General features: G+C 36.1%; 1 protein-coding gene across 1 annotated transcript in view; it reads left to right on the forward strand.

Moving 5' to 3' along the window:
• The first annotated feature begins 11,311 nt into the window (after window positions 1–11,311).
• Window positions 11,312–26,830, forward strand: part of hook2 (hook microtubule-tethering protein 2) — a 17,200-nt gene continuing 1,681 nt past the window's right edge. The window contains exons 1-19 of the mRNA XM_016554066.1: window positions 11,312–11,426; window positions 12,361–12,443; window positions 12,708–12,780; window positions 12,879–12,929; window positions 14,088–14,220; window positions 15,562–15,629; window positions 17,401–17,463; window positions 17,543–17,620; window positions 17,698–17,861; window positions 19,385–19,525; window positions 19,604–19,805; window positions 21,339–21,449; window positions 21,530–21,611; window positions 21,703–21,769; window positions 23,018–23,155; window positions 23,238–23,329; window positions 26,094–26,266; window positions 26,356–26,463; window positions 26,543–26,614. Coding sequence (XP_016409552.1) covers window positions 11,382–11,426; window positions 12,361–12,443; window positions 12,708–12,780; window positions 12,879–12,929; window positions 14,088–14,220; window positions 15,562–15,629; window positions 17,401–17,463; window positions 17,543–17,620; window positions 17,698–17,861; window positions 19,385–19,525; window positions 19,604–19,805; window positions 21,339–21,449; window positions 21,530–21,611; window positions 21,703–21,769; window positions 23,018–23,155; window positions 23,238–23,329; window positions 26,094–26,266; window positions 26,356–26,463; window positions 26,543–26,614 — 1,944 coding nt within the window. The 5' untranslated portion in view covers window positions 11,312–11,381. The remainder of the gene's footprint in view (window positions 11,427–12,360; window positions 12,444–12,707; window positions 12,781–12,878; window positions 12,930–14,087; window positions 14,221–15,561; window positions 15,630–17,400; window positions 17,464–17,542; window positions 17,621–17,697; window positions 17,862–19,384; window positions 19,526–19,603; window positions 19,806–21,338; window positions 21,450–21,529; window positions 21,612–21,702; window positions 21,770–23,017; window positions 23,156–23,237; window positions 23,330–26,093; window positions 26,267–26,355; window positions 26,464–26,542; window positions 26,615–26,830) is intronic.

Raw genomic sequence — 26,830 nt, forward strand, 5'->3', positions numbered from 1 at the left:
AAATCTCTCATTCTGTGTAGGAACTGACACAGTTGTAACATTAAGACCTTTGTTTAGCCTTTATATATAAAGTTGAAAACATAACAAACGGCAGCACCACAAAATGCTAAATAAATACATGCAGGGACTCAACTGAACCAGTGAATCATTTGTTTTTCTGAATGAACCGATTCCCTTAAAAGAATCGGACATGCCATTACTGTTTAGAGGAGCATGTTTGATTATAGCCTCAGTTCACACGGCTGCAGTTACAGTCCTTTCAGGAGCTGGTCGCGTGTGAATGTTGTGAATAATGTGCTGTGATGTTTAGCTCTCGGCTGAGCTTGCAGATGTGCGGCTCTCAGCAGCTTTTCTCGTGTCTTTGTCTCTTTCTGATACTTCTGTGTTCAAGTAGGTCAGAGTTCTGCTGCGGCTTTTCCTGACCAAGCACTTCTGTGTCCAAACTCACAGACACAGCTGGATAACAGCAGTGCAGGCGGGCGATAACGGTGACAGCACGAGTCGACAGTACAGCTGTGAGTGCATTTTTTAATGTGCATATATTAAGTTGATGTTTATGTAAGAGTACTGAATGCATAATGAATCCTGAAGATTTTCACTAGTGATTCCAGGCCGAAATCAAGATCTAGTCTGATTTACTTGGATTTTTCAGGAGCATGAAACTGGGGGAACATCACAAGATATTATATGGTCAGTTCTGATAGATGTGATGTCTAACTTGCTGAGTCACATTTCTACATGAGTGGCAGAAGCACAGAAAGTGCTATGTCAGATCATCTGGCCATGTGTGCTGAAACTCTGGCCACGCTTATGAATTCATAAATTGGAAGCGCTTATAGTTTCTGGGGATTCAGATGGTGTATTTAAATGAATCAATTTTAAAAAAGAAGATTCACCAATTTGAGTCACCGCACTGCATTTTTATAGTGAAATACACTCTAGTTTTTTGAGGAATAGTTCACTCAAAAAATGATAATTTGCTGAAAATGTACTCACCCTCACGCTGTCTGAGATGTAGATGAGTTTGTTTCTTCATCAGATTTGGAGAAATGTAGCATTACATCACTTGCTCATGGATCCTCTGCAGTGAATGGGTGCCGTCAGAATGAGAGTCCAAACAGTTGATAAAAACATCACAATAATCCACACCTCTCCAGTCCATCAGTTAATGTCTTGTGAAGAGAAAAGCTGTGTGTTTGTGAGAAACAAATCCATCATTAAGATGTTTTTAACTTCTGGCCAAAATTTCACTCTGAGTCCATAATTCAAATTAATGCTTCCTCCAGTGAAAAAGTCCATCTCCTGTTGTTCTCTAGCATCAAAATACACCAACATATTAGTTTTAGAGTTGTTTTGGACTTTTTTCTCTTGTAAATCTGTGCAGATTTCTCTCCTAATTCAGATTAGACTACTTGTATTTACATACAGCTTGTATTTAGCTGGAAGCAACAGCTGGATGTTAAAAAGTCTTCATGATGGATTTGTTTTTTACAAACATGCAGCTTTTCTCTTCTCAAGACATGAATTGATGGACTGGAGTGGTGTGGATTACCTGTGGATTATTGTGACTTTTGAACAGTGATTTTATCAGCTGTTTGGACTCTCATTCTGACGGCACCCATCCACTGCAGAGGATCCACTGGTGAACAATTGACGTAATGTTAAATTTCTCCAAATCTGATGAAGGAACAAACTCATCTACATCATGGATGGCCTGAGGGTGAGAAAAGTTTCAGCAAATTTCAATTTTTGTGTGAACTGTTCTTCTAGATAGTATTTAGTGTAAATGTTTCTGTTTAAGTTTGATGCTGTCACCCTAATTTAATCAAATTTTTTGTGTGTTTGAAAATACAGATTTTATTAAATTAAACACAGTAATTTTATATATTTAAAAGAGAAATATTGATATTTAAATAGTTTCAATGCATTTAGCTATTTTGTATTAGTAGCTTGTACTGTAGCTAATTGCTTTACAGAAAAAAAAATGTCAGTGTAGTTTGTTAAGCTAACTGTACTTTCTAGGAGCGTCAGTAACACCGACACCAACTCAATCCACTGTTGCGTCTCTTAAAGCACATGATAATTATGAGATTAGAGCAGCATATGCTGTTTGGAGGCTAATTTGTGTTGATAGGCCTTTATTTAAAGTGTGTTTGTGTGTTAGTTTGGGTGTGGAAGCATCAACACGGGTGTATGCGAGCAATTAAAAGCTTTGCTAGATTTGGTTTGCAGGCTTAATTTCTAATCCAATCTAACTGACCTTAAAGGGTCAAGAGTGCATGCAGTTATTAGGGAGGTGAGTTATTCAGGTAATGGCGTGATCCTGTCTGAACTCGTTTATTTATTAAAGGGGTCATATGATGCTGCTAAAAAGAACATTATTTTGTGTATTTGGTGTAATGAAATGTGTTTATGCGGTTTAAGGTTAAAAAAACACATTATTTTCCACATAGTGTACATTATTATTTCTCCTCTATGCCCCGCCTTTCTGAAACGCGTGGATGTTTACACAGTTCATCGGTCTGAAAAGCGAGGTGTGCTGTGATTGGCCAGCTATCCAGTGCGTTGTGATTGGCCGAATACCTCAAGCGTGTGACGGAAATGTTACGCCTCTCACCATACTGTGATGATGCCCTGTCAAGCCGGAGCGATGATTCAAAAACATGAAAACCCATTATAAACGAGGCATTCGTTGCATAATAAAAGTCACGCCTTCTTTCTTTGCGTGAACATTTGGGCAGCGGTATGCAAATCTTCCCACATCGTGACGTAGGTATGTGGGGGCGTGTTAGAACGAGGCGTTTTAGGTAGGCGTGGCTGACTCTTAACTTTTATAAAGAATATCTCTTTGGATTTGAGACTTTAGTCTTTGCAACTTTACAGATCTTCTTTATGCACCAAGAGCTTGTAACACTCCAAAGAGAAAGGAAAACTTGAAATCGCATCATATGACCCCTTTAAAAAATTAATTTATTTATGTCTGTGTTTTATGTTGCAGTTTTTATTTTGCTTAATTTCAGCACAGCAGGTTGTAATGTTGACTTTTATTTTATAAAAGAGAATAGAAAGTAATGCATTTATTTAACAAATATGCATTCAATTGATCAAAAGTGACAGTGAAGATATTAAAAGATATTAAGATATTTACACAGCAATAAATTACATTTTACTATATATTCACATAGAAAACAGCTATTTTAAATTGAAATAATATTTCACTGTTTTTGCTGTCTTCTTGATCAAATAAATTCAGCCTTGGTGCACTAAATGACTAAAATAATCACTGAAAGAACTGATCAGGAGACTGAATCAGATTTGAAAACTTCACAATACACGTGTACCCACAATCCCGTGCTGCTCGCGACACACGGCATGGCTGTCATGTGCACAAGCTACATATGTATATCAGGTCACCAGATGCTTGAATCTTGTTTATTGTGTGTGTGCGTTTTCATATGTGAACAATAGCAGCAGTGTCGTGTCGCCGCGGCCTACAGTCCCATCTGATTATCGCAGGCTTTGTCCATAATGACAGAGACACGTGTTGGGAGTCTCCCAGAAAACATGCGCACACACGCACACACTCATCCACCCATGCAGTGGCAGCACATGGCCGGGGCGAGATGACTCACCGCAGGCCTTGTGTAAGCGTGTGTTTAGATGTGCGGCTGGCGCAGATGCCACCGCAGGAGTCGATATGAGCGAAGAGCAATAAATAATGTTTGAGGAATGAAGCTCACCTGGTCCGTCTGACACACCTGTCTCATCTCCTCGTGCCGGTAAACTCTGCACATGAGCTCGCCATCTATCGCGCCATGACTCACGATGAATCATATTTTTGAATTATTTCATCTCAGGGCTCTTCTGTTCCTGATAATATCCAAAACAAACAACCAGCCACAATCTCTGAGGCTGTGAATCTCACACGATTGAGTTGTGTTAGTGCAGGCCTAACTATATGGATTTATTTTGTGTTATTTTGGTAGCCGCATCATCATCACTTCTGGCACAATTTTTTTTATTTATAGCAACAAATGAATCCAAATTAAATAATTTAAAGCTTTTAATATTCTCCACTGCTTGCTAAGGTTTTCGGGTGGTTGCAACATACAACTGCAAAGTATTTAACATGGTTTTTAACATGTTACTGTGTGTTTGCTAGGGAGTTGGGTGGTTTTTAGGGTATTGCTATGCTGTTGCTAAGACATTCTAAGTTGCTAGGGTGTTTTGGGTGGTTGCCAGGATAGTGTTGTACAATTGCAAGGCATTTAACATGGTTTTCAATGTTACTATTTTGTTGATATTGAGTTTCAGGTGGTTTTCAGGGTGTTGCTATACAGTTGTTAAGATATTCTACATTTCTAAGGTGTTTCATGCAGTTGCCAGGGTGATACTGTACAATTGGAAAGAGTTTAACATGTTACTATAGGGTTGCTAAGGAGTTTGGGGGGCTTCCAGGTTGTCGCTATGCAGTTGCTAAGATATTTTATAAGGTGTTTTGGGCGGTTGCCAGGGTGACGTTGTACAATTGGACAGTATTTAACGTTACTATGGGGTTGCCAGGGAGTTTGGGTGGTTTCCACAATGTTGCTACGCAGTTGCTAAGAAATTCTACATTGCTAATGTGTTTCAGGTGGTTGCCAGGGTGACACTGTACAACTGGAAAGTATTTAAAATGTTACTTTGTGGTTGCTAGAAAGTTTGGGTGGTTTCCAGGGTGTTGCTAAGAAATTCTACATTGCTGAGGTGTTACGGGTGGTTGCCAGGGTGACATTGTACAATTGGACAGTATTTAACGTTACTATGGGGTTGCTAGAGAGTTTGGGTGGTTTCCAGGGTGTTGCTATGCAGCAGCTAAGATAATCTTCATTTCTCACGTGTTTCGGGTGGTTCCCAGGGTGACGTTGTACAATTGGACAAAATTTAACATGTTACTATGTGGTTGCTAGGGAGTTTCGGGTGGTTTCCAGGGTGTTGCTATGCAGTTGCTAAGATATTTTAAGTTGCTAAGGTGTTTTGGGTGGTTGGCTGGACAATATTGTACAATTGCAAGGTTTTTAATGTTACTATGTGGTTGCTAGGGAGGTTCAGGTGATTTCCAGAGTGTTGCTAAGCAGTTTCTAAGATATTCTATGTTGCTAGCATGTTTTACAGTTGCAAGACATTTGACATGGTGTTTAACATGGTTTTGTGTCAGGTTGTTGCTATACAGTTGTTGCCAGGGGCGACACTGTGCAATTTATTATATATCAAGTATTTAGTATATATTTAAACATAGTTTTAACTTTACTAGAGTATTTTGGGGTTTTGCCAGGGTGTTGCTATGCAGTTATTAATTTACTATGGTGTTGCACAATTGGGTGTTGCTATGCAGTTGCCATGGTTTTTTGTGTGGTTGCCAGTAAGATGTTGTATAATTGCAAGGCATTTAACATGTTTTTAAATTTTTTCCCCCAGTGCTCTTTAACATTATTTTGTGGGCATTAGAGTATTTTAGGTGGTTGCCAGGGTGTTTGTTACTATGCAGTTCCCAAGATATTCTTTGAAATTGCTTAGGTGTTTGGGGTGGTTGCCAAGGCGACATTGTACAATTGTAAGGTCATGTTTTTATCATGCTTTTTAATGTTATTACATGGTGCTAGGGAGTTGTTATTTAGTTGCTAAAATATTTCAAGTTGCTAGGGTGTTCTGGACTGTTTTACTCTGGATTTGTTTTGCTCATTTTATCATCTATCAGGTGAAATCTTACAAATGGAAAAACTGTGTGCAGACGTTTCACACTGAAGGTCAGGGGTTTGCTCAAAAAGACTAATTCAAGCTCAGTTGGCTTATAGCTGCTTGACTTTTATGTTGCTATGTGCGTCTGTAGCAGCCTCTCGTTTCTCCTGGAGTTTCCTGAGATGAAAGACGCGGGGGAATATTTACGATGTTTATTTTCTTCTCAGGTCTTCCAGCAGCACCTGCACACAGTGAGTCAACACAGTGCCTCATTACAGTCTTGTTTAATGGTCTTCTGGCCACATCTGCTGGCTTTTTGCTCTCTTGTATCAGATCCGCCCTCAACGAGCCTGTAAATCTTCATCTGCGGAGTGAATCTGGGGTGAAAGCACACCTGTAGCGTCGCCCTGCCCTCATGAGCTCACGTCTGGAGTCGTGGGTTTGTAAATCCACCTGCCCTGCCCGCTGTTTTCCTCACATTCAGCAAATCCCGGCTTGTTTTTCCTGTGTTTCCTGCACCTGGCGCACTGCTGCGATGTGCCAACACTCTCGCCCGTCTGTCAGCAGAGCTGGCACTGGCCACATAATCCACATTCCTGCCTTAAAGACGCAGGACACCCACAAAACCATCATGCATTCAGTCTGCCTCAAGAGTATGGAAGGCAGAAGGCCCTTTAAATGGAACACGTAAAATTTCACCGTGAACATGCACTGTTTGTCTGCATTTCTTTTGTATGTGTACATTCTGGCTGTGCTAAGGTGGCAGTTTTTGCCATGGTTTTTGGTACAAGTAAAGATGAAAAAATTGAAACGTTTCCCTCAACTCACGTACATTCCAGCCATGTTCAAACATGGATTACTTTTTAGAGTAGATTTACTTCTAGATTTACTCACATATTAATCTTATTTTTTTTTTAGATAATTGCAGCATTGCTTTACTGATTTCTACTGTGCTAAAGTAAATTAATGAATGTTACAATGTAAATTAAGACTTTTCTACCCGAGAAAGAACATTGAACTAAACAACTAAAAAGGACATGAAAAGTCAAGGCATAAGACTGACATCACACACAACATACCGATGTGTTATCCCCATAGACTGTATAAAAACATGGACGTAGTGTCCGTGACATCACTCGTAGGTTTCGTAGGTTTCTGAAGAGCATTTTTGAAGCCTAAAGTGGGCGGAGCCGACTGCCGCCATCTTGGCAGCACGTCACCGCGCATCACTCCCGGATAATCGAAAACGAGCAAAAAGGCGGGACGTGGGTGAAGCTGAGGTGCCTGGTTGCTGAAACCACGCCCGTCTATAGTGACAGCAGTGCTGCCGTGCAAAGACAAAAACACCATAACTTCGTTTTTGGTCAAAATTAGTTATTGGTAATTTTGGGACATATATGACCTCCTTTATCATGTGTATACAGGTGCATCTCAATAAATTAGAATGTCGTGGAAAAGTTCATTTATTTCAGTAATTCAACTCAAATTGTGAAACTTGTGTATTAAATAAATTCAATGCACACAGACTGAAGTAGTTTAAGTCTTTGGTTCTTTTAATTCTGGCTCACACTGAACAAAAACCCACCAATTCACTGTCTCAACAAATTATAATACTTCATAAAACCAATAAAAAAAACATTTTTAGTGAATAGTTGGCCTTCTGGAAAGTATGTTCATCTACTGTACATGTACTCAATACTTGGTAGGGGCTCCTTTTGCTTTAATTACTGCCTCAATTCGGCGTGGCATGGAGGTGATCAGTTTGTGGCACTACTGAGGTGGTATGGAAGCCCAGGTTATTTAGCCATTCGTCAATATTACTGTGCCAGCCTGGAGTTGTATGGTATTCTGCCTTTGTTTTAATTTCCATTAAAGTCTGCCGCGTTTAAATTACGGTGCAACTTGTGTACTTTCATACATCTGTCTGCACTTCTTTAGACAAACAAATTAGATAGATTGCGATCTAACAAACTGCTCCATATAACAAAGCACTGTAAACAAGCAACGACTAGATAACTTGGCAACAATAATTAATCATATATAATCTTTAGTTTTTTTTTCTTTTTATAATGCAGATTATTCACCCAGTGCCAGCTGTCAGTCTGAGGCTGCCCACTTCTGTACGTGTGAGGAGTCGAATGCCGTGACAGCGTAGCACACATTAGGGATGGGCGATAATCGATACTTCGGATCGATACGCCCATCCCTAGCACACATAAAATCAGTAACAGTTTGCAATTAAATCCATTTCCTACCTTTTCTTGTAGCCTAACTCGATAAAATCCATTGCAATGAACGTCATCGGAGATGTTTAATTCACAATCATTCCGAGCATTATTCCTGCTGGCGTTCACATCAATCCACAAGTTGTTCTTATAGGGGTTTTCAAGCTGTGAAAACCCATGAGATTTAAACATGGGAGGTCTATGGGACTGACTCCCTTTTGCAGCCAACCTCTAGCGGTCAGTCGATGAATTGCAGTTTTAGTCACTTCCGTATTGGCTTCAAGCGAGAGAGAGCGGTAGGTTGCCGCTTGGTTATCCCTCATGAAAAAATACAACATCTGATATCCAGTGTATTCATGATGACATCCTTCATGAATAAACATGACATCTGATGTTTATGTATATACACAATGATCACATCACATGTGCAAATATAGTCTCAAATACACCAATTTCATAGGCTGCTGTGCGTGTTGTCACGTTAACACAGACAAAAAGTGTGTGTTGACATGGTTGAATTTCATGCGTTCCTTTAAAGGGCTTTTGGCCCCGTCTGCCTTCCATATTCAGTCTGCACCAGAAGCTGTGCTTAAAACAGAGTCTGTTTAGTCTGTTCTGACGTCAGATGTGGGTGTGTAACCCTAAATTAGAGTCTGAAAAATGTCACTTTACCAGCATCCAGAATTTGCAGTGAGCTCTTCTAAATGAAGTATCATTTAATTTTATTTTTTGTCATACTTTTGTGCTCCAGACATGAATGATTCCCTAAATCATGTATATTGTTGAGGATTTCAAGTTGAAAGATTTATCAGATGCACTATTTACAAAGAAAAATATACATACACTATTACATTTTTATATTTTAAAATAACTATATTTTAATTATATTAAGAAATATGATTGGACATATTTATATGAATTTATTATTATAAAATACATTACTATTAAATATTTTAAACTTATCAAATTATTTTTTAAATTATATTTCAACAATATTAAGAATAAATATTGGAGGAAGAATAATTATATTATATTATTTATTTATTATAACATTTATTATGATAGAATATTATTTAAATCATTAAAAGAAAATGTCCATTAATGTGTTAATGAAAGTTTAGTGTATTTAATTTTATAGTTTGTCTATTTTTTTATTAAATATTTTGTATTCATATTTTCATTATCATTACTTCCATTTAATTATTTCCCCTTTCTTCTTTGTATGTTTGTGTGTTGATGCTTTGACAAAATAGTATGTTAAATGTACATTGAGAAGAGAGCAGGGGAAAGAAAAATAATGTGTCACAGTTATTTAACGGAAGTAGTTTCAGGAAGCACATCTGGATGGGCAGACGGGTCGAGCTCAGAGAAGAGGAAGGTTCCTGGATGAAAATAGTCGTCCGTCGGTTCTTGTGAAAACCCCCTTCCTGTCTTTTGCCAGCTTGTTAGTCATGAAGCCCTGGAGGATGACTAACCATAACCAGAGAGCAGCATGTAAACCAGTGACCCTGCCGTTTCCGTCCGCGTCTCAGAGCGCTTCCGGTGCGGATCAGACCACAGCCGAGCTCCAGACCTGTCAAAATAAATGGAGACTTTTTTCCCTTTATGCATAATTTATTTACCTATAGATAAGTTACACAGTAACTGCAATAAGAGGTGTTGGGTAACCGCGGGTGATTGACAGGCCGGATGGGAGGAGCAGGAAGTGACGTAAGCGCGTGTGAACGTGTCAAAAGCAGAGAGCGGGCTAGAGATGTCGGCCTAATATAAACACAGGTTTACGTGTGAAGTGTCATGGGGAGCTTCAACACTTAGTAGTGATGATTTTTAAAAAAAAAAGTTCTTATTTCTCCAGTAATTTTGACAAGTGCTGTTCTTACAGATTGATAACTATAGGGTCGATCTGTGAGGAAAATATTCTAGATTTATATTAAAATGTTCTCAAAGCACATTTGAGTATGAATAATTAATTATCCACAATGTTTACTTGCAGTCTAGACGCCTTTTGAGATGTCCACCATTATGATTGTTTTATTTTGTACTTTAGCACTGACTGTTGCCGAATACTAAAGACGTAATTTTAATACATTTGAATTGTCTTCCAGATTTCTCCCGCTTTATGATGACAAAGAATGCATAATTAATTAAGAAACCTTAAACAACACTTGAAAAGGAGTCTATTGTCCATCTGTTTGTAATTGTGTATACACAAGGATTTTCTGGGTGGATATGGAAAATTTAATTAGAAGGAAAACAAATATTATATTAAAGTTAAATACTTTTTTATATATTTATGTAGCCTATTCCAATGAAAGTAATAATAATAATAATTTTACTTTACTTGTAGCCTGCAACTTTTTATTATTTTGGGAAAATTTCACATACTTAAGAAGAAATGGTCAGGATCCAAGCCAAATTGCATTCATTTTCTCCAAGAGATTAAAACGCACCACTTTGGAGAACATTGTTAATAAAAAGCAAAGAATCTTTAATTAAGTCTCAAATTTTTTTCCAGGTTGTAATGGATTAAACACCGCCTTTTTCTTATTTATTGTTTTTTATTTTGTTTTGTTATTATTGTCTATCATTTTTATGCTGATGGTTGTGTTATTTTTTGTATACTGTTTTTGATTTATGAGCATTAATAAAAAATAAAAAAAGCTAATTATTGAATCAATTGTTTGTACACTCTGGCATGTTTATGTAAATTTTTGTATAATGTTGTTTATTCGTTCTGGTCAATAATAATAATGAAATAAAAAAAACTAACACTGTTGACTTTGGCTGTTGGCTTCTGCCGTCTAGTGGTCACTCAACAGATCTGCGTCACACACTGGTTTTATTTTGGATGTTTTTTTTTTAATTTTCAAAACGTCATGTTTTTTTGTTATTGTTTTTTTTTTTTTTTTTTTGCAATTTTGTCATTTTAACCAATTCTCTAAATTTACGAGCCGCTGTATACAGACCTTATTAACTTAATTACAACAAAATGTAATGTATATTATGTAAATGTAGCGTGATAGAAGAATGTGTAAGTTTCTGGTCCCCTTTGACTTCCATTTTATGGATAAAATACTATGTAAGTCAATGGCTACCGGCAACTTGTTTGGTTACCAACATTCTTCAAAATATCTTCTTTTGTGTTCAACAGAAGAAAGACATTGGTACAGGTTTGAAACTTGAGGGTGAGTAAGTGACGGAATTTTAACTTTTGGGTAAACTAATATTTTTGTTAAGTTAAATATTTAAATGTGATTAAAATAAGTTGATTATTTACATATATTTAATTGAAATATGCAGCGAGCGCGTCGCTGTGTTGCTATGGCTACTAGAGTTCTCGCGGCGCAAATAAGTGCGTCGGTGACGCGTCAGTTCGTGTCTATGGTGTGAACGCATTTAGCAGCGCTGCTAGTGTGTGTAGCAGCGCAAACCGGCACCATGAGCCTCAATAAACACCAACTGAGTGACTCTTTATTCATCTGGGTAAGATATAAACCCGTTCTGTTCACTTAAGCTGATATTTAAAGAGTGTCCGTCTGTATTGACTGAGAATGAAGTAACGTTAGTTGTTTGTTTGTGTTTAGCGCGCTAGCCTGTTAGCAGCAGGTGCAATCTCACATTTCACCGAGTTTATGACTTTCAAAGAATGAATCGCCGTTTTCTGTTTATCATTCGCTCGTATATCAGTCAGGCGATTTTATTAGTGTTTTATACAGCTCTGCATGTGTGTGTTTGGTGTGTTAAACTCATTATGTAACTGACCAAAGGTCCTGAAATGAGTTTAGACTGATTATAAGAGTTCAAAACAACATAACCTCCGGTGAAATCAATATATCCTCCTCAAATAAAATAACAAAAATGTCCCTCACAGTTGAGGAACAAACCATGACTTTATTTACCTCAGTAAACTTATTGTTTTTGATCTCACTTTTGAGACATACTGCTGTACATGTACCAAAATAATAAATTACAGTCTTTTAGTATGTTTTTCTGTAACAATTACGCAGATATTACTTGTAATATATCAAAGTAGGTATGAACGTTTGTTTTTATTTGTTCAGTTCGTTCAATTTGTTTAATAAATATTTGTAAAGGTTTATTTGAAAAAGATTTATTTTGAGTTGTATTTATATTTATTAGAAAAAAATCTGTTCACTATAGTACATATGCATTTTTATGTTTACTTTAATTTTACTTTTACATTAATCTATTTTATTGTTTATTTAATTGTTTTATTGTAATTAATTTATTGTAATATATTTGTCTTTAATTTATTTTAATCTTGTTTTTATTATTTATTTATTTTTCTAAAAGGTGTCTTAGACCTTAAACAACACAAGTTTTAAACGGATCCTGTTTTTGTATACACCTCTCATGTCTGTATTTGTCTAATTTTCTGTCTCTTTCTGTGTTCCAGCTGCAGACATTTCAGGTGCCGTCGTGTGTGAGCAAACATGAGCTCACCAGCGGCGTGGCCATCGCACATGTGCTCAATAAAATGTGAGTGTAACGTGTGGGTGTGACTTTCTGCAAATGTTTATGAAGGAACGTCAACTATTCACGTGAAAGCTGATCTGACAGATGCGCTGGATGTCTGAAACACCGTTAAACCGCCGGCACACATGCATGTCAAATATGACAGCTGATTGTGAATACTTCTCATTCACTGGCCCTCAAGACCACTCACAGACCTTTTCCTTCATGATGCATGATAAATTGTGTTGGCTCTGTGTTTTAAGAGCGTTTCTCTTCTGTTTCTCTCAGAGATTCGTCCTGGTTTAATGAGACGTGGCTCAGCAGGATAAAAGAGGATGGCGGCACAAACTGGAGGCTGAAGGTACTTTAGTTTTATTAGATTTCTCTCTAGTAAAGAGGTTTTCTGTACAGTATACAGGATGTTCATGGGTCTGAGTAAACACACATGTGCTCTGACAGGTCAGCAACCTCAAGAAGATCCTTCAGAGCATGATGGAGTATTATCATGATGTAAGTTATGTTTTGTGTGATTGAAGTCTATCAAAAGCTGCTTTCCTTTGTACCTTTGAACCAGAGGTTCACATAAAGGGGATATGTATTTGTGTGTGTGTAATACTTGAATAACAAGTAAATGATAAAATATGTACTTTTATACAGTAAATATATTATAAAATATACTTCCATTATATATTTAGATATTATTATATTGTTTCTCAATTTTGGGAATTTAAATTTAAATACTACAATAACTAATAGGTTGTTTGCAATCACGTGATTCTGATGACACGTGAAATGCAGCTGGAGGGCAGGAAGTGATTTTTCTCTCCATAGAAATCACTAGCAGAAACTCAAAATGCCAGGGTTTTGCATTGTTTATGGATGCTTAAATTGGACAAACCGAGAAACCACAAGGAGCTTTTATCGTGTACAAAAATGTGTTGTTGTCTTTATAACATAAGTATCACGTCCAACATGTTGTGATTATCAATAGAGATCCCCTCATACGATTGTAAGGCGCGTTGGGTGTGCAGCAATTCAATGAAAGCGCTATATATATATATAGGATGCACCGATACTGGTATCGGTATCGGGCCCGATACTGGTCTCCTGTACTCGTACTCGTTAACATTGATTACAGAACGGCTTTACTGACAAGATGCACGTTAAATATCGCATGCGATTTATCGTGCAGCCCTACTGACAAGTTACGCAAAAAAAATCGCAGGCGATTTTGTTGCGCGATTCTGAAATCGTTGCGATAATGACAGCTGTTTGCATAGCTTCTCAGTGAACTACGGCTCTGTGAAGTAAATGCTGCTCCAGCGAGGCGTATTTGGAGTTTCAGTGCGAGAGCGCCCTCTGGCCTTTGGATGGAGATTTACTGCTGATCACAGAACCGTGCTTCACTGAAAGATACGCATGACAATCACAGCTTCTGTCGAATCGCGATCTCGATTCCATTTCAATTTATCGTGCAGCCCTAGATTGTACACATTTATGAATGCTTACACACGTGTGTATATTTGTGTGTGTATGTATACATTTGTGTCTGTACAATGGGTCTGTTATATTTTAACTCTTTACAACATGTTCTCTGTTGAAATTTTTAGTTATGTTAACCTGTTATTGAGGCTGTTATTAGCTAGTAACGTATTGTGTGTGTGTCAGGTGTTGGGTCAGCAGGTGTCTGACGAGCACGTTCCTGACGTGTGTCTGATCGGTGAGATGGGGGACGTGACTGAACTGGGTCGTCTGCTTCAGCTGGTTCTGGGCTGCGCCGTCAGCTGCGATCAGAAACAAGGTACACAAGAGATTAGAAGCCCTGGGTCACATGATCAGTCATGTGACCACAGTGTTACGGTCTGATGGACAGACTAGAAAAGAGAACAAAAACTGAGCTGAGATTAGAGCGACCCCCGCTGACAGCATGAATGGAGGCTCAGAGACACGAGCACCATGAGAGAAATCACTAGAGGGGAGTGATGGGGAAAAACCAGCTGTTATCAATCTGACAGTACAGGTGTTAATGAGCTCCGAAACATTTTGAAATCAGATGACGTTTAGAAGTAATCAGAAACACATGTGAAGCCGTAGTAAAACTCATATTTACAAACAGATACTCAACATCTCCTGCTTTTATGCATGTTAAAGTCTTCAGGGTTTTGCATAATATTATATGAAATTATTAATTTCAGTAGTATAATCAATTTATTAGCATAATAAATGAAATTGAGATATACCAATGAAATATACCTATATCATTAAATCTAATATGATAAATTAAATGATAAAATATTGTACAATATACAGTGTGAATATTTTATTTTAAATATTTTAATAATTCAAATATAATTAATTTTAATAATTCTAACTCAGTGCCGTATTTGTTTACTGAGCCTTAAAGTCGGCATGAAACGGAAGTTGCGATTGTCTTTTTTCTCTACTGTGACATATATCCGAGTGAAACGGCATCTGAAATGAGAGGGCGGGACTTGATTTCGTCATTCGGGAATTGATTGGATCGTTGGAAGCTGGGGCGTTGCTAACAAAATGGAGGATTCACAGCTGACACCCAAGCATGAATAATGTTTTATTTATTAAGGATGATGACGACGATCAACGGCACAAAGCATGCCTAAACAGCACGCGTACGCGAGAGAGAGAGAGAGACTGCCTGAATGACTGAGCCATCAGATGAGCCTCCATCAGGCTAAGTTATATTCATGAAAAAAATTAGTTTGCGATGTCCTAAGACTAATGTGGTAATATCCTAATATCTTTTCAATGTTTAGGGGTAACGTACGTACTCCCTACTGGTGTCAGTGCTATAAAGTGAAGCATTAGCTTTCCCCCTGTCGTTTATCCCAGCGTTTACCCCTCACATCACTAGCTCCGGCCTTGCGCCATAGCTCGTGACCGAAAGAGAAGATGAGTCGTTTTGAGGGGGAGGGGAGGTTAACGTTTTTGATTAAAGATTACGAGGGCACATGAATTTTAATGAATGACTTCATTAGGTGTATGTTTTTCAAAATGACTTGAGAATAATTTATCTGTAAAATAGTGATTTTTTTTGTTTTTTTTGGTCTGTTAATTAACCATCAGCCTAAATGTCATAACTATATGATTTTCTTTCCTTTCTCAGAGCACATTCAGCAGATCATGACGCTGGAGGAATCAGTGCAGCATGTTGTGATGACGGCTATACAAGAGGTACACAACACACCTCTGTTACACACTTATTTCAAAAGAAGCACTTGTGCTTTTAGGAGCATATTGAAACAAAACTTTGAGAATGCAATGAAAATTGAGCAAGTAATGTAAGCTTTTCCTTAGTAAAGGGATGCAAGGAGAAATTAGCATGCCGAATGATTTAATCAGAATACAAAATGTGTATTGGGTTTTTAAATATTTAGCTTTAAACTGCATTCTTTATTTGTTTATATATAATTTATAATTATATGAAATGCCAGATACGGTTTATTGTGTAACCAAAATTCCAATAATAACATGAGAAAAAACTTTATGCATAACGCTGGACTTATAATTATAAACAAGCCCAAAATACACAAGGACTCTTATTTTGAAATATCTGTTCGTTTGAACAGATGGAGATAAAATATTCACTCTTACGATCATATCCTCTATTTACATATTGCAATATACACTTTCATAATTGATAAACAGTCTATGAGTAATCGTTTGGCATAAATATGCTGTTGTCTTTGATCGTAAACTGCTCTGAAACAGCAAGCCTGTCGAATATGTAACAGTGCAGCCTTTTAACTTTGAAACATGCAGCGGCGCTCAGATTTATTTCAGTAAATCATAGCCTTTTGAAGTTTGATAATCACGTTAAGCTGTTTCATCATTCTTGCTTTTCTGTTCTGAAATGTAAGATCTTTAAAAAATTAAGATGTTTGTTATACCATTTAAGATACATTGCCGTTCAAAAGTTTGGGATCAGTAAGATTTTTAAATATGTTTCTTCTGCCCATCAAGGCTGCATTTTTTTGATCAAAAATACTGAAAAAAACTGTAATTTGAAATATTATTGCAATTTAAAATGACAGTTTTCTATTTTAATATACTTTAAAATATAATTTATTCCTGTGAAGCCAAGCTGAATTTTCAGCAGCATTACTCCAGTCTTCTGGGTTAGTAAATTATTTTTTTTTTTTTTAAGAATGTAATACTTTTAGTCAGCAAATATGTGTTAAATGGATAAAAACAGATAGTAAAGACTTATATTGTTAAAAAAGAATTATATTCTGAATAAATGCTGTACTTTTTAACTGTTTATTCCTCAAAGAATTAAAGAAAAATGTTTCACAGGTTCCAAAAAATATGAAGCAGCACAACCGTTTCAACACCGATAATAAATCAGCATATTAGAATGATTTCTGAAGGATCATGTGACACTGAAGACTGGAGTAATGATGCTGAAAATTCAGTGCTGCGTCACAGAAATAAACTATATTTTAAAGTATAGTAAAATAGTAAACCAGTATTAGAATTTGCAATAATATTTCACAATATTACTGTTTTTTTTTTATGTATCAATACAGCCTTGATGAGCATAAGAGACTGTTAAAAAAAAACATTAAAAATCTTTTGAACGGCAGTGTGTATAAGACTTCTTATGACATTAAATTTCTTTTCAAGGACCTGTTGGGATTTTTATATATTTTTTTCATTCGCACACATGCTCCAAAATACATAAATGAAGTCCCCGTGGAGGAAGTGAATGTGAAATACTTCAGGTCTCGGGTCGCTGTCGTCACTTTTGGGCTTTATTCAAATGTTTATTTCTCTGTAACTTCCTCCATTCAAACGATGAGGAGGACAGTCTCTCCACTGATCTGTGTGAAAACTCGCTCTGTTCTCCCAGAAGGCCACGTGTAGATCTGTGAAGAGCAGCAGATTGAGCGTGTGACCGCTGTGCTGTTGATCTAATGGAGGTCTTACTGTGTTTGTGTCTCAGCTGCTCACCAAAGGGCCCGTGGAGGCAGGAACTCCAGAGACGTACGGGGATTTCGACAGTCAGGTGAGTGTGTGGTGTTTAGGATCGGGTGGGTTCGGGTTTTCTGCATTATCTCACGTTTTCTCATCCTGTTGATCCTCAGTCCAGGAAGTATTATTTTTTGAGTGAAGAGACGGACGATAGAGACTACACACACCGCTGCCGGGAGCTCCAGCAGCAGGTGACCGCTGAACTGAATGATAATAAAAGCAGGAAGGTTGGCTTGAGTAGTAAGTGAGATGTTTGTGTGTGATTCAGGTGTCTGTTTTGATGGAGGAGAAGTCCTCGCTGCAGGTGGAGCTTCAGTCTCTGCGGGAGCGTCTCAATCGCTGCGAGACGCCCGACGTCTCCTCCACCATCACCAACAAGAAGCTGCTGCTGCTGCAGAGTCAGATGGAGCAGCTGCAGGAGGAGAACTACAGGTGTGAGGCCCCTCGCGCAGCTCCACGACAGGGCCCAGAGTGTTTATGCTGGTCTTCTGTAGATCGAAACTCACAGACTTGAACACTCAGCCTTTAATCACACTGATGCTCCAAATCTGATTCACTGGACAGTGAAAAGTGGATAAAACCTACATCTTCATATGAAAATATACATTCAAAATTTTTTTTTTTTTATTATTACTGTTGTCATAATGTTAATATCATTTCTGTATTGTATATTATATAGTCATAATTATTAACTTTTGGTTTTCCATTCATACAAATAAAAAATCATATAATTGTAATATTACAGTTTTATATTTACCTAGTATTATATTAACAATATGATAATAATTATAAATACTTGTAATGTTATAATTTTATTTATGTAGTATTATATTAACACTATGATCATATAATTATAAATAAAATTAATATCCTTAATCATTACTAAATTGAATTCTGCCAGTATCCGTTCATAAATAAAATATTTCTATATAATATTTTATAAATAATTCTAATATTATAGCACTATATTTATGATTTATATGATAATATTATTTCTATATTGTATTATAAATTAAATTAATTGTAGTTAATTCTAAAAAATGTATTACCTAATTGATTTCAGGCTATATCCATTCTTACAAATACCAAGTTCTATAACTTTATAATATTGTATAAATAATTGTAATATTATATTATAATATTTATGTAGTATTTGATTAATAATATAATACTGTTATTTCTATATGCGTTATAAATTAAATTAATATTATTTATCATTAATTGAAAATCAAGAATTGTAATATCATTGTATCATTTACATTGTATTAATACAATATTATTATAAATAAAATTAATATAATCATTATTACTTAAATTCTGTATACGTCTATTCATACAAATACAAAAAGAATTATAGTATTATATTTATGCACTGTTACGTTAATATCATATGATATTAATATTCCTATACTATACTATTATAATTGTAATTAATTACAAAAAAGTATTAATTTCTTTTCTGGTTATATCCATTCACACAAAAACAGTATTATATTTCCATTTAATATTATATAAATAATAATATATTCATACTATTTCTTTATTATAATTATATATTTTCTATATATTATTTTCAAATAGAAAAATGACTCCTCTCCCTCTGTGTAATTTAAAAAAAATTTTTTTTTAGCTTTGTTACAGTACTGTGTAAAAACATGGACCAATTATAGTTATAATTTTATAAGTAATTATAATTTTAGCATTATGTGAATGTGAAAAATGAACCCATAGGCTTGTGTTTAAAGTTTATCACCAGTAATGTGAACCAGAAAGAAATCTCATGCAAAGGCTGCTGCGTCCTTTTGGGTCAAAATGAAAAAAGATCCTTTTCTGTTCTTTTAACATTGATATCTTCTAAGCATCAGTGGTATGAGAAATTAAACGTTGTCAAACTCACTACAACATCCAACCCAAATCTCCCAGCCTGATAATGTTTGTTTGGTTGTGTGTTTCAGGCTGGACAGCAGTCGAGACGACCTGCGTGTGCGAGCAGATGTTCTGGAGCGAGAGGTGACGGATCTGCAGCTGAGGAACGAGGAGCTCACCAGCCTCGCTCAGGAGGCCCAGTCCCTCAAAGATGAGATGGACATCCTCAGGTCCGAGACGCCAGACGCCTCGCTGCCTGCTGTTTGACACGCTCTTTCTGTGTTCATCACTGGTGTTTCCTGCTGCAGGCACTCGTCTGACCGCGTGAGTCGACTGGAGGCCATGGTGGAGACATACAAACGCAAGCTGGAGGATCTGGGCGATCTGCGCAGACAGGTGCGTCTGCTGGAGGAGAGGAACCACGTCTACATGCAGCGCACCTGTGAGCTGGAGGAGGAGCTGCGCCGAGCGAACGCCATCCGCTCGCAGCTCGACACCTACAAGAGACAGGTGAAGGAACGCTGCTTACACTGCTCACGTCAGCACACGAGTTTACACCGTCAGTATGAGTACTAGCAAATCAAGATCCACAAAATGAAGATGCCAGAAATTGTTGTTCACATCGCTTTTTTTTTATCATTGTTTTTGACCCTTTGTTCTCATTACCAAAAGCGTCACAGTGATGATGATCTGGTCAGTCGCACTGCTACTCCTAAAAACATTTTCATAGTCGCACGCAGTAGTTTTCAGTCGCCCTTTGAGAATCGATATTGAATCGACCACATTTTAAAAAACGATATATCGAAAAATCTATTTTTTTGCCCAGCCCTAGTTGTGACGGTGAGGAAATTTTCCCACCGGTTTGTTACCAGTGTTGTAACAAAACAACACTGGTAATACCGGTATCACCGCGGGGGCGGGGCGTTCCCTCTTTTCCTCGCTTCCATCTATCGCGGCAAGCCTAAACAGCACACACAGATATATTATGTAAACAAACTTTTATTTTGGATGTGATTAATCATTTGACCGCACTAGTTTTAATTTAAGTTTGTATCTAATTTAGTTTTCAAGTTTGAATTTAATTTTTATTTTTAAGTGAGTTGAATTTTTTATATTTATTTTGTTTCTTAGTTTTTATAAATGTACTAATTTGTTAGACTTAATCTTGTGTCTATTAGAAGTTACTGTTTTTATTAATATTTTGAATTGATTTTTTATTTGAGCAATTTTGTTGTTCTATCTATTATTAGAGGTAGTAAATCATTTTTGTAGTAAATACATACATATGTAAGTTATATATACATATATTATATACAGAATGTTATTGTACAATACATATGTAATTATAAAGATATATAATTATAAAGATATATATGTATACAATACATATATCATTATAAAGATATATTTGTTATATAATATATTTAAAATGTTATCTATATAGCATATATTATATAATAAGTGTGAACACATACATGTAAATAAATGCATATAATTTAATATGTATGTATAAATATACATCTAGCTATATATATATATATATATAATGTATGTGTGTGTGTGTGTGTGTGTATTTTCTATTTATACAACATTATTTATTTTTGCTTTTTTTGCCTTTTTTTTTATTTTTTAACAAATGTAATTCAATTTAAAAATGTTTATTTTTATTGATTATTAATTATTATTTTATTTTTATTTTGGAGTGAAATGTGGGCTGTTTTTGTGAGATTCACTCTAATATGCATTTACAACAGCACTTTGTCTGCTGCAAATGCATTAAATGCCACAAATTCAGTCTGCTCACCAAAGACAATTTATGCAGCAAAGAGTTGTTCATAAATCATAAATTCTATCACTTTTTCCCACTTCCACCAATTAGGCCAGAGTGCTTTGATACCAACTCTGAGTCCTCATGAACCTCATGGACACAGGCTGGAATCACCAATGTGAATTCAGAAAACCGCTTCAAGTGAATCAAAACGTCAGATGGACTCTGAAGCAGCACGTTCAGATGAATGACTAATGGATGTTTGTGTTCCTCAGGCTCATGAGATGAGCGCCAAACACTCGGCCGAGGCCATGAAAGCTGAGAAATGGCAGTTTGAGTACAAGAACCTCAATGACAAATACGAGACGCTTCTGAAGGAGAGAGAGGTACCACACAGATCCCTCACATCAGAGCAGGGGGACTCTGTGACTGTGAGCATTAATGTGTGTGTGTGTGTGCGCTGCAGAAGCTGATAGGTGAGCGAGACGCGCTGAGAGAGACGACTGAAGAGCTGAGATGTGCGCAGGTCCAGCAGCAGTGCTTAACAGGTCACACACACTGCATCTACAGTCAGAAACATAAGCCCCGCCCTCTCTCACACTCTCAACCAATCAGCTCTCTCTCCCTGTGTGTCTGTAGATTCTCTGAGCGCTGAGTCAGGAGCCGTCGGCAGCCTGGCGGCAGAGATCATGCCTACAGAGCTCAGGTCAGTGTTAAAACATCAGAAATAGTGATGCTGCTGAATTCAAAGTGGTTGTTTGTTTAATTGTTTGCTAACTTACATTATTTACTAATTATTTAAGAATCTTCTTGTATTTAAAAAAAATGTGCTAATAGACTTCTCAAACATCCATCTTATTTTAGTATCTTTGAGATAGTATTATAGTGATAATATTCTGAATGAGTTTATTTTTAGATTTTGTTTTCATTTTTATTTTAGTTTTTTTTAGTGATTTTGTTGTTTGTCTTTTTTTTTATTTTGTTTTTAAAATGTCTGTGTATTTTTATTATTTTTTTATTTTAGTTGTAGTTATTTTAGTAAACTGATTTAAAAGGAGTAATGTTGACTTGGCAATTAGCAGGAAAAAGTTATATAGTATATATATTAAATAGTGTAAATATAGTTTTAGTTTTAACTATAATAAGCCTGGCAGTGTTGCATTTTTAATCGTTATCTTTTGTCGTAGAATAATTTAACTACATAATACTGTTTTTATTCCATTATATAAATGATATAAATTTTTTGTATTAATATTTAGTAGTGATGCACGAAAATTTCAATAACCGAACATATTTGGACGGATGGTTTTCGGTTTATATAATTGAAAATTTGATAAAAACTGCAGATGAAATGTGTATATGCAACTCAGTTTTCACTTGAGTGTTGATCATTGAATAAATGTGATTAATTATTACATTTATTCATAATTTATTCATATCAAATTAATTTTAGTTTTTGGTTAAAAAAAGTTGTTGTATCACTAATATGTAGTGTAACATTTTCTTTTCATGTTCCAGATTTTTTTTGCAAAATAAATACAGCTTTGAATTATGTAATGAATTTTATGTTACGTAGATTATACAATCTGATAGTCATAAAATTAAAAAGAGTGACTGACGTCAATGTGGGTAGTAATTATTTTTAGTAGTAGCTTGTAGTGTGTCTGGACTTTACTAGTTAAACATTTAAGCAGTTTAGCTGTTTCAAAACTTAATGCTAATCACACACACTAGCGGTCAAAAGTTTGGATCAAAAATGCAGTAAAAACTGTCAAATTTAAAATAACTGTTTTCTATGTGAACATATGTTAAACTGTAATTTATTTCTGTGAGTCAAAGCTGAACTTTCAGCATCATTACTCCAGTCTTCAGTGCCACATGATTCTTGGCACTTATCTGTGTACATAAGATGAGTCTGACATGTGAATGTGTTTTCTCTCTGTGTGTGTGTCAGGGACACGGTTGTGCGTCTGCAGCAGGAGAATAAGACGCTGTGTGTTCAGGAGGAGTCGTACAGACACAGACAGGAGGAGCTTCAGACGCAGCTGGAGGATTCACAGCGCAGCCAGAACACACTCGAGACGCAGAACCGGTCTGTGTGTGTGTGAGACGTGTGTCAGATACATCAGCGTACGGAGTGTGACGTGCTCTCTCTCTGTCTGTGTGTGTGTCAGGTTGAGTCAGCAGCAGATCTCAGAGCTGAGCGCTCTGGTGGAGGAACTGCAGAGAGCTTTACAGGAGCAGGACAGCAAGACCGAGGACGTCAGTAACACACACACTCACTGAAAACTGATTCCTCGCGTCATGATTGTGTCTGAGTTAAAATCTCTCCGATCAGTCCACAAACACTCAGTGCTGCTGTCTGCTGGACGATCCGCCTCATTTCAGACAGAATCGACTCCTTAAAGGGTTAGTTCACCCAAAAATGAAAATTAGCCCATACACTGAAAACTGATTCCTCGCGTCATGATTGTGTCTGAGCTAAAATCTCTCCGTTCAGTCCACAAACACTCAGTGCTGCTGTCTGCTGGACGATCCGCCTCATTTCAGACCGAATCGACTCCTTTAAGGGTTAGTTCACCCAAAAATGAAAATTAGCCATAAATTACTCACTCCCGAGGCATCCTAGGTGTATATGACTTTCTTCTTTCAGACGAATCCAGTCGGAGTTATATTAAAAATTGTCTTTGATCTTTCAAGCTGTTTCATGGCACTCAGCGGGTGTTGCATGCATCAGTCCAAAACAAGTTAAATAAAAAGCGCCCATCCATAAAAAAAAAGTGTCTCACACGGCTCCGGGGGGTGAACAAAGGCCTTCTGTAGCGAATCAATGCGTTTTTGTAAGAAAAATATCCATATTCAAAACTTAATAATCACTTTAATGTAGCTTTAATGTAGCTGCTTCTGTGTGCAACTGTTGGCGCAAGCTACATTAAAGTTCCAAGTTCCACCCCCTGGAGCCGTGTGAGACACTTTTTTTTTATTTTTATGGATGGGCGCCTTTTTATTTAACTTGTTTTGGACTGATGCATGCAACACCCGCTGAGTGCCATGAAACAGCTTGAAAGATCAAAGACAATTTTTAATATAACTCCGACTGGATTCGTCTGAAAGAAGAAAGTCATATACACCTAGGATGCCTCGGGGGTGAGTAATTTATGGGCTAATTTTCATTTTTGGGTGAAATAACCCTTTAATTCATCTGTCTGCTCTTATTGCGAACGATTCATGACGTCAGTCTAAAGAATTATGATTCTATTATCATTTTTCTTCTGAATGTAATAACTTGCTCCACTTCATAAATTATTTGACATGAGAAAAGGAAGTCAGTGTGGGCGGAGCTGAATGATATTAATCAATAATATCATAATAACATCCAGTCAAATCCAAATGGAAGTCCTGTTAAAACAAAATTAGTAGCATTAACAATTAATTTAAAAAATATATTATTGAAAAATATATATTATTTATCAAGTATTTATACACCATTGTAGTATTTTGGTTGCAATTTACACTTGTTTTTATGGTTAAATTTTGTTTACCTTTTTAATAATAACACTTTTTTTAATAATTCACATTTTTAGTTTTAGAATTTATATTAAAAAATACCAATTAATTAAAAAAACTAAAACTAAAAATATATATTATTTGTAAAGCATCCATCATTGTAATTTACACTAATTTGAATGTTTGTTTTTTTTTAACCTTTTTAGTAACTTTTTTAAAAAACGGTTTTTATTTTGGTGTGAAATTTGGGCTAAACTAAAGAACTAAAACTATGCATATATACAGTTTTATATATTTTTTTAAATAGTTATTTTTATTAGTATTTTATGTTTCTGCTCAGCCTTAATTTATTTTTAATTTCAGTTTAAGTAATTTTAGTGCTTAATAATAATGAAATTATAAATGTTGCCTTGGTAACTGACTAGATTTTAAAGGTTTACATTTTTAATTTTTTTGTAAATTATTAAAAAAAAAATTTGTTAATTGATATTGTTTTCTTTTTACTTTGGAGTGAAGTTTGAGCTGTTTTTGTGAGGTTCATGTCATATATCAGATAGAAAATGCTCCAGTCAAATCCCTATGAAGTGGATGGTAAATGTGTAGTGAGTGGCGTATCTCCTCAGACAACAGCGCTTGAGTGATTTCCATCTGTTTGTGATTGATTGATTGATTTAATATGACTCACCTGATCATCTGATCTGATGTTAAACCACACAGTATCCTCTAAAGAGTCTCTGTCTGTCTCTGGTTGATTGATGTGTGAGATCTGTAACGGTTTTGTTTGCGGTGCTGAAATTAACGCCTGCTCGTCTGTTTTTATCCGCCCACCTCTCCTAATCGACCAATCATCTGCCGCCTCAGGTCATGCCTTGGTAACTGACTGAACTTTGTGCACATTTTTTGTCTTATACTTTTTTTCTTTTTTTATAATGTAATTATTTTTAGTTTCTAATTTTATTGTAGTTTTAGTAATGTTATGTGCTTTTGTCATTTTTATTAGTTTTTATATTTCTGTTTAGCTTTAATTTATTTTCAATTTTAGTATAATAATAATAATAATACATTTCTACATTTTTTTTATTACATAATATAATATTTTTATATTGCAATATTAATTATAATTTCAATTTCCAATTTTATCAGTTTTAGTAATTTTATTATATTTCTGTGGTGTTTATATTTCTTTTTAGCTTTATTTTTAATTTCAGTAATACATTCCAATAATAGGTATTTTTGGTCTTTAAAAAAAATATATATATATATATATTGGCTTGGACTGAAATAAAAAAAAAAATTTTTTTGTCTTGCGCTTTTTGAATTGAACCAGTTCATTAAAAATTCATCTGAACGAACTGATTCATTCAAATGATTCAGAATCAGGAGAGTCTTAACAGACTGGAGTGTGTTTGAAGCTTTGCATCAGTTCATTACAGTATGACAAAAAACGGATTTTTGAAGAGTAAACCATGCTTTTATTATGTTACACAACTGCTTGTTACAATAGTCCTATAGAAACATCTGAGCTGCTGTCACAATACTAAGTGATACACTCTGTGTGTGTGTGTGTGTGTGTTTGTGTGTGTGTGTGTCAGTGGCGAAGAAGATCGACGAGCTGCAGGAGATCCTGAAGAAGAAGGATGAAGACATGAGACGGATGGAGGACAGATACAAGAGATACGTGGAGAAAGCTCGCACCGTCAGTACAGACTGCAGATAGATAGTGCTGTATAGTGAGAGAACAGTGCTGCTCGTGTCTCCCTGAACGCCAGGCGTTCTGTGTTTCAGGTCATAAAGACTCTGGACCCCAAGCAGAAGTCCAGCGCGGTTCCTGCTGAAGTCCAGGTGCTGAAGAACCAGCTGACGGAGAAGGACAGGAAGATACAGCACCTGGAGGTCAGACACACACACACACAGACAGACTGCTGTTTATGTGGTGGTGGTGATGATCTCACGCTCGTCTCTGTGTGTTCAGCATGATTTCGAGAGGACGCGCTCCAGACACGACCAGGAGGAGAAGCTCATCATCTCAGCCTGGTACAACATGGTGAGGAAACCACAGGAACACGCTGTCAGATGCTGCAGGAAATCCTTCATTCAAAACACTAAACACATTTAGGAGAGTTTCAAAGCTGAAAGAATACTATCATATTTTTGACTTTTTCAGCATTTTATTATATTATTTTTTATATCTATATGTGGCATGCTTTTAGGAATTAGAAAACATAAGCTAATAATAAGTTACTGAAAATGTGAAAAATAA

The sequence above is a fragment of the Sinocyclocheilus rhinocerous genome, unplaced genomic scaffold (assembly GCF_001515625.1).
Source record: "Sinocyclocheilus rhinocerous isolate Xijiao unplaced genomic scaffold, SAMN03320098_v1.1 scaffold1818, whole genome shotgun sequence".
Taxonomy (NCBI): Eukaryota; Metazoa; Chordata; class Actinopteri; order Cypriniformes; family Cyprinidae; genus Sinocyclocheilus; species Sinocyclocheilus rhinocerous.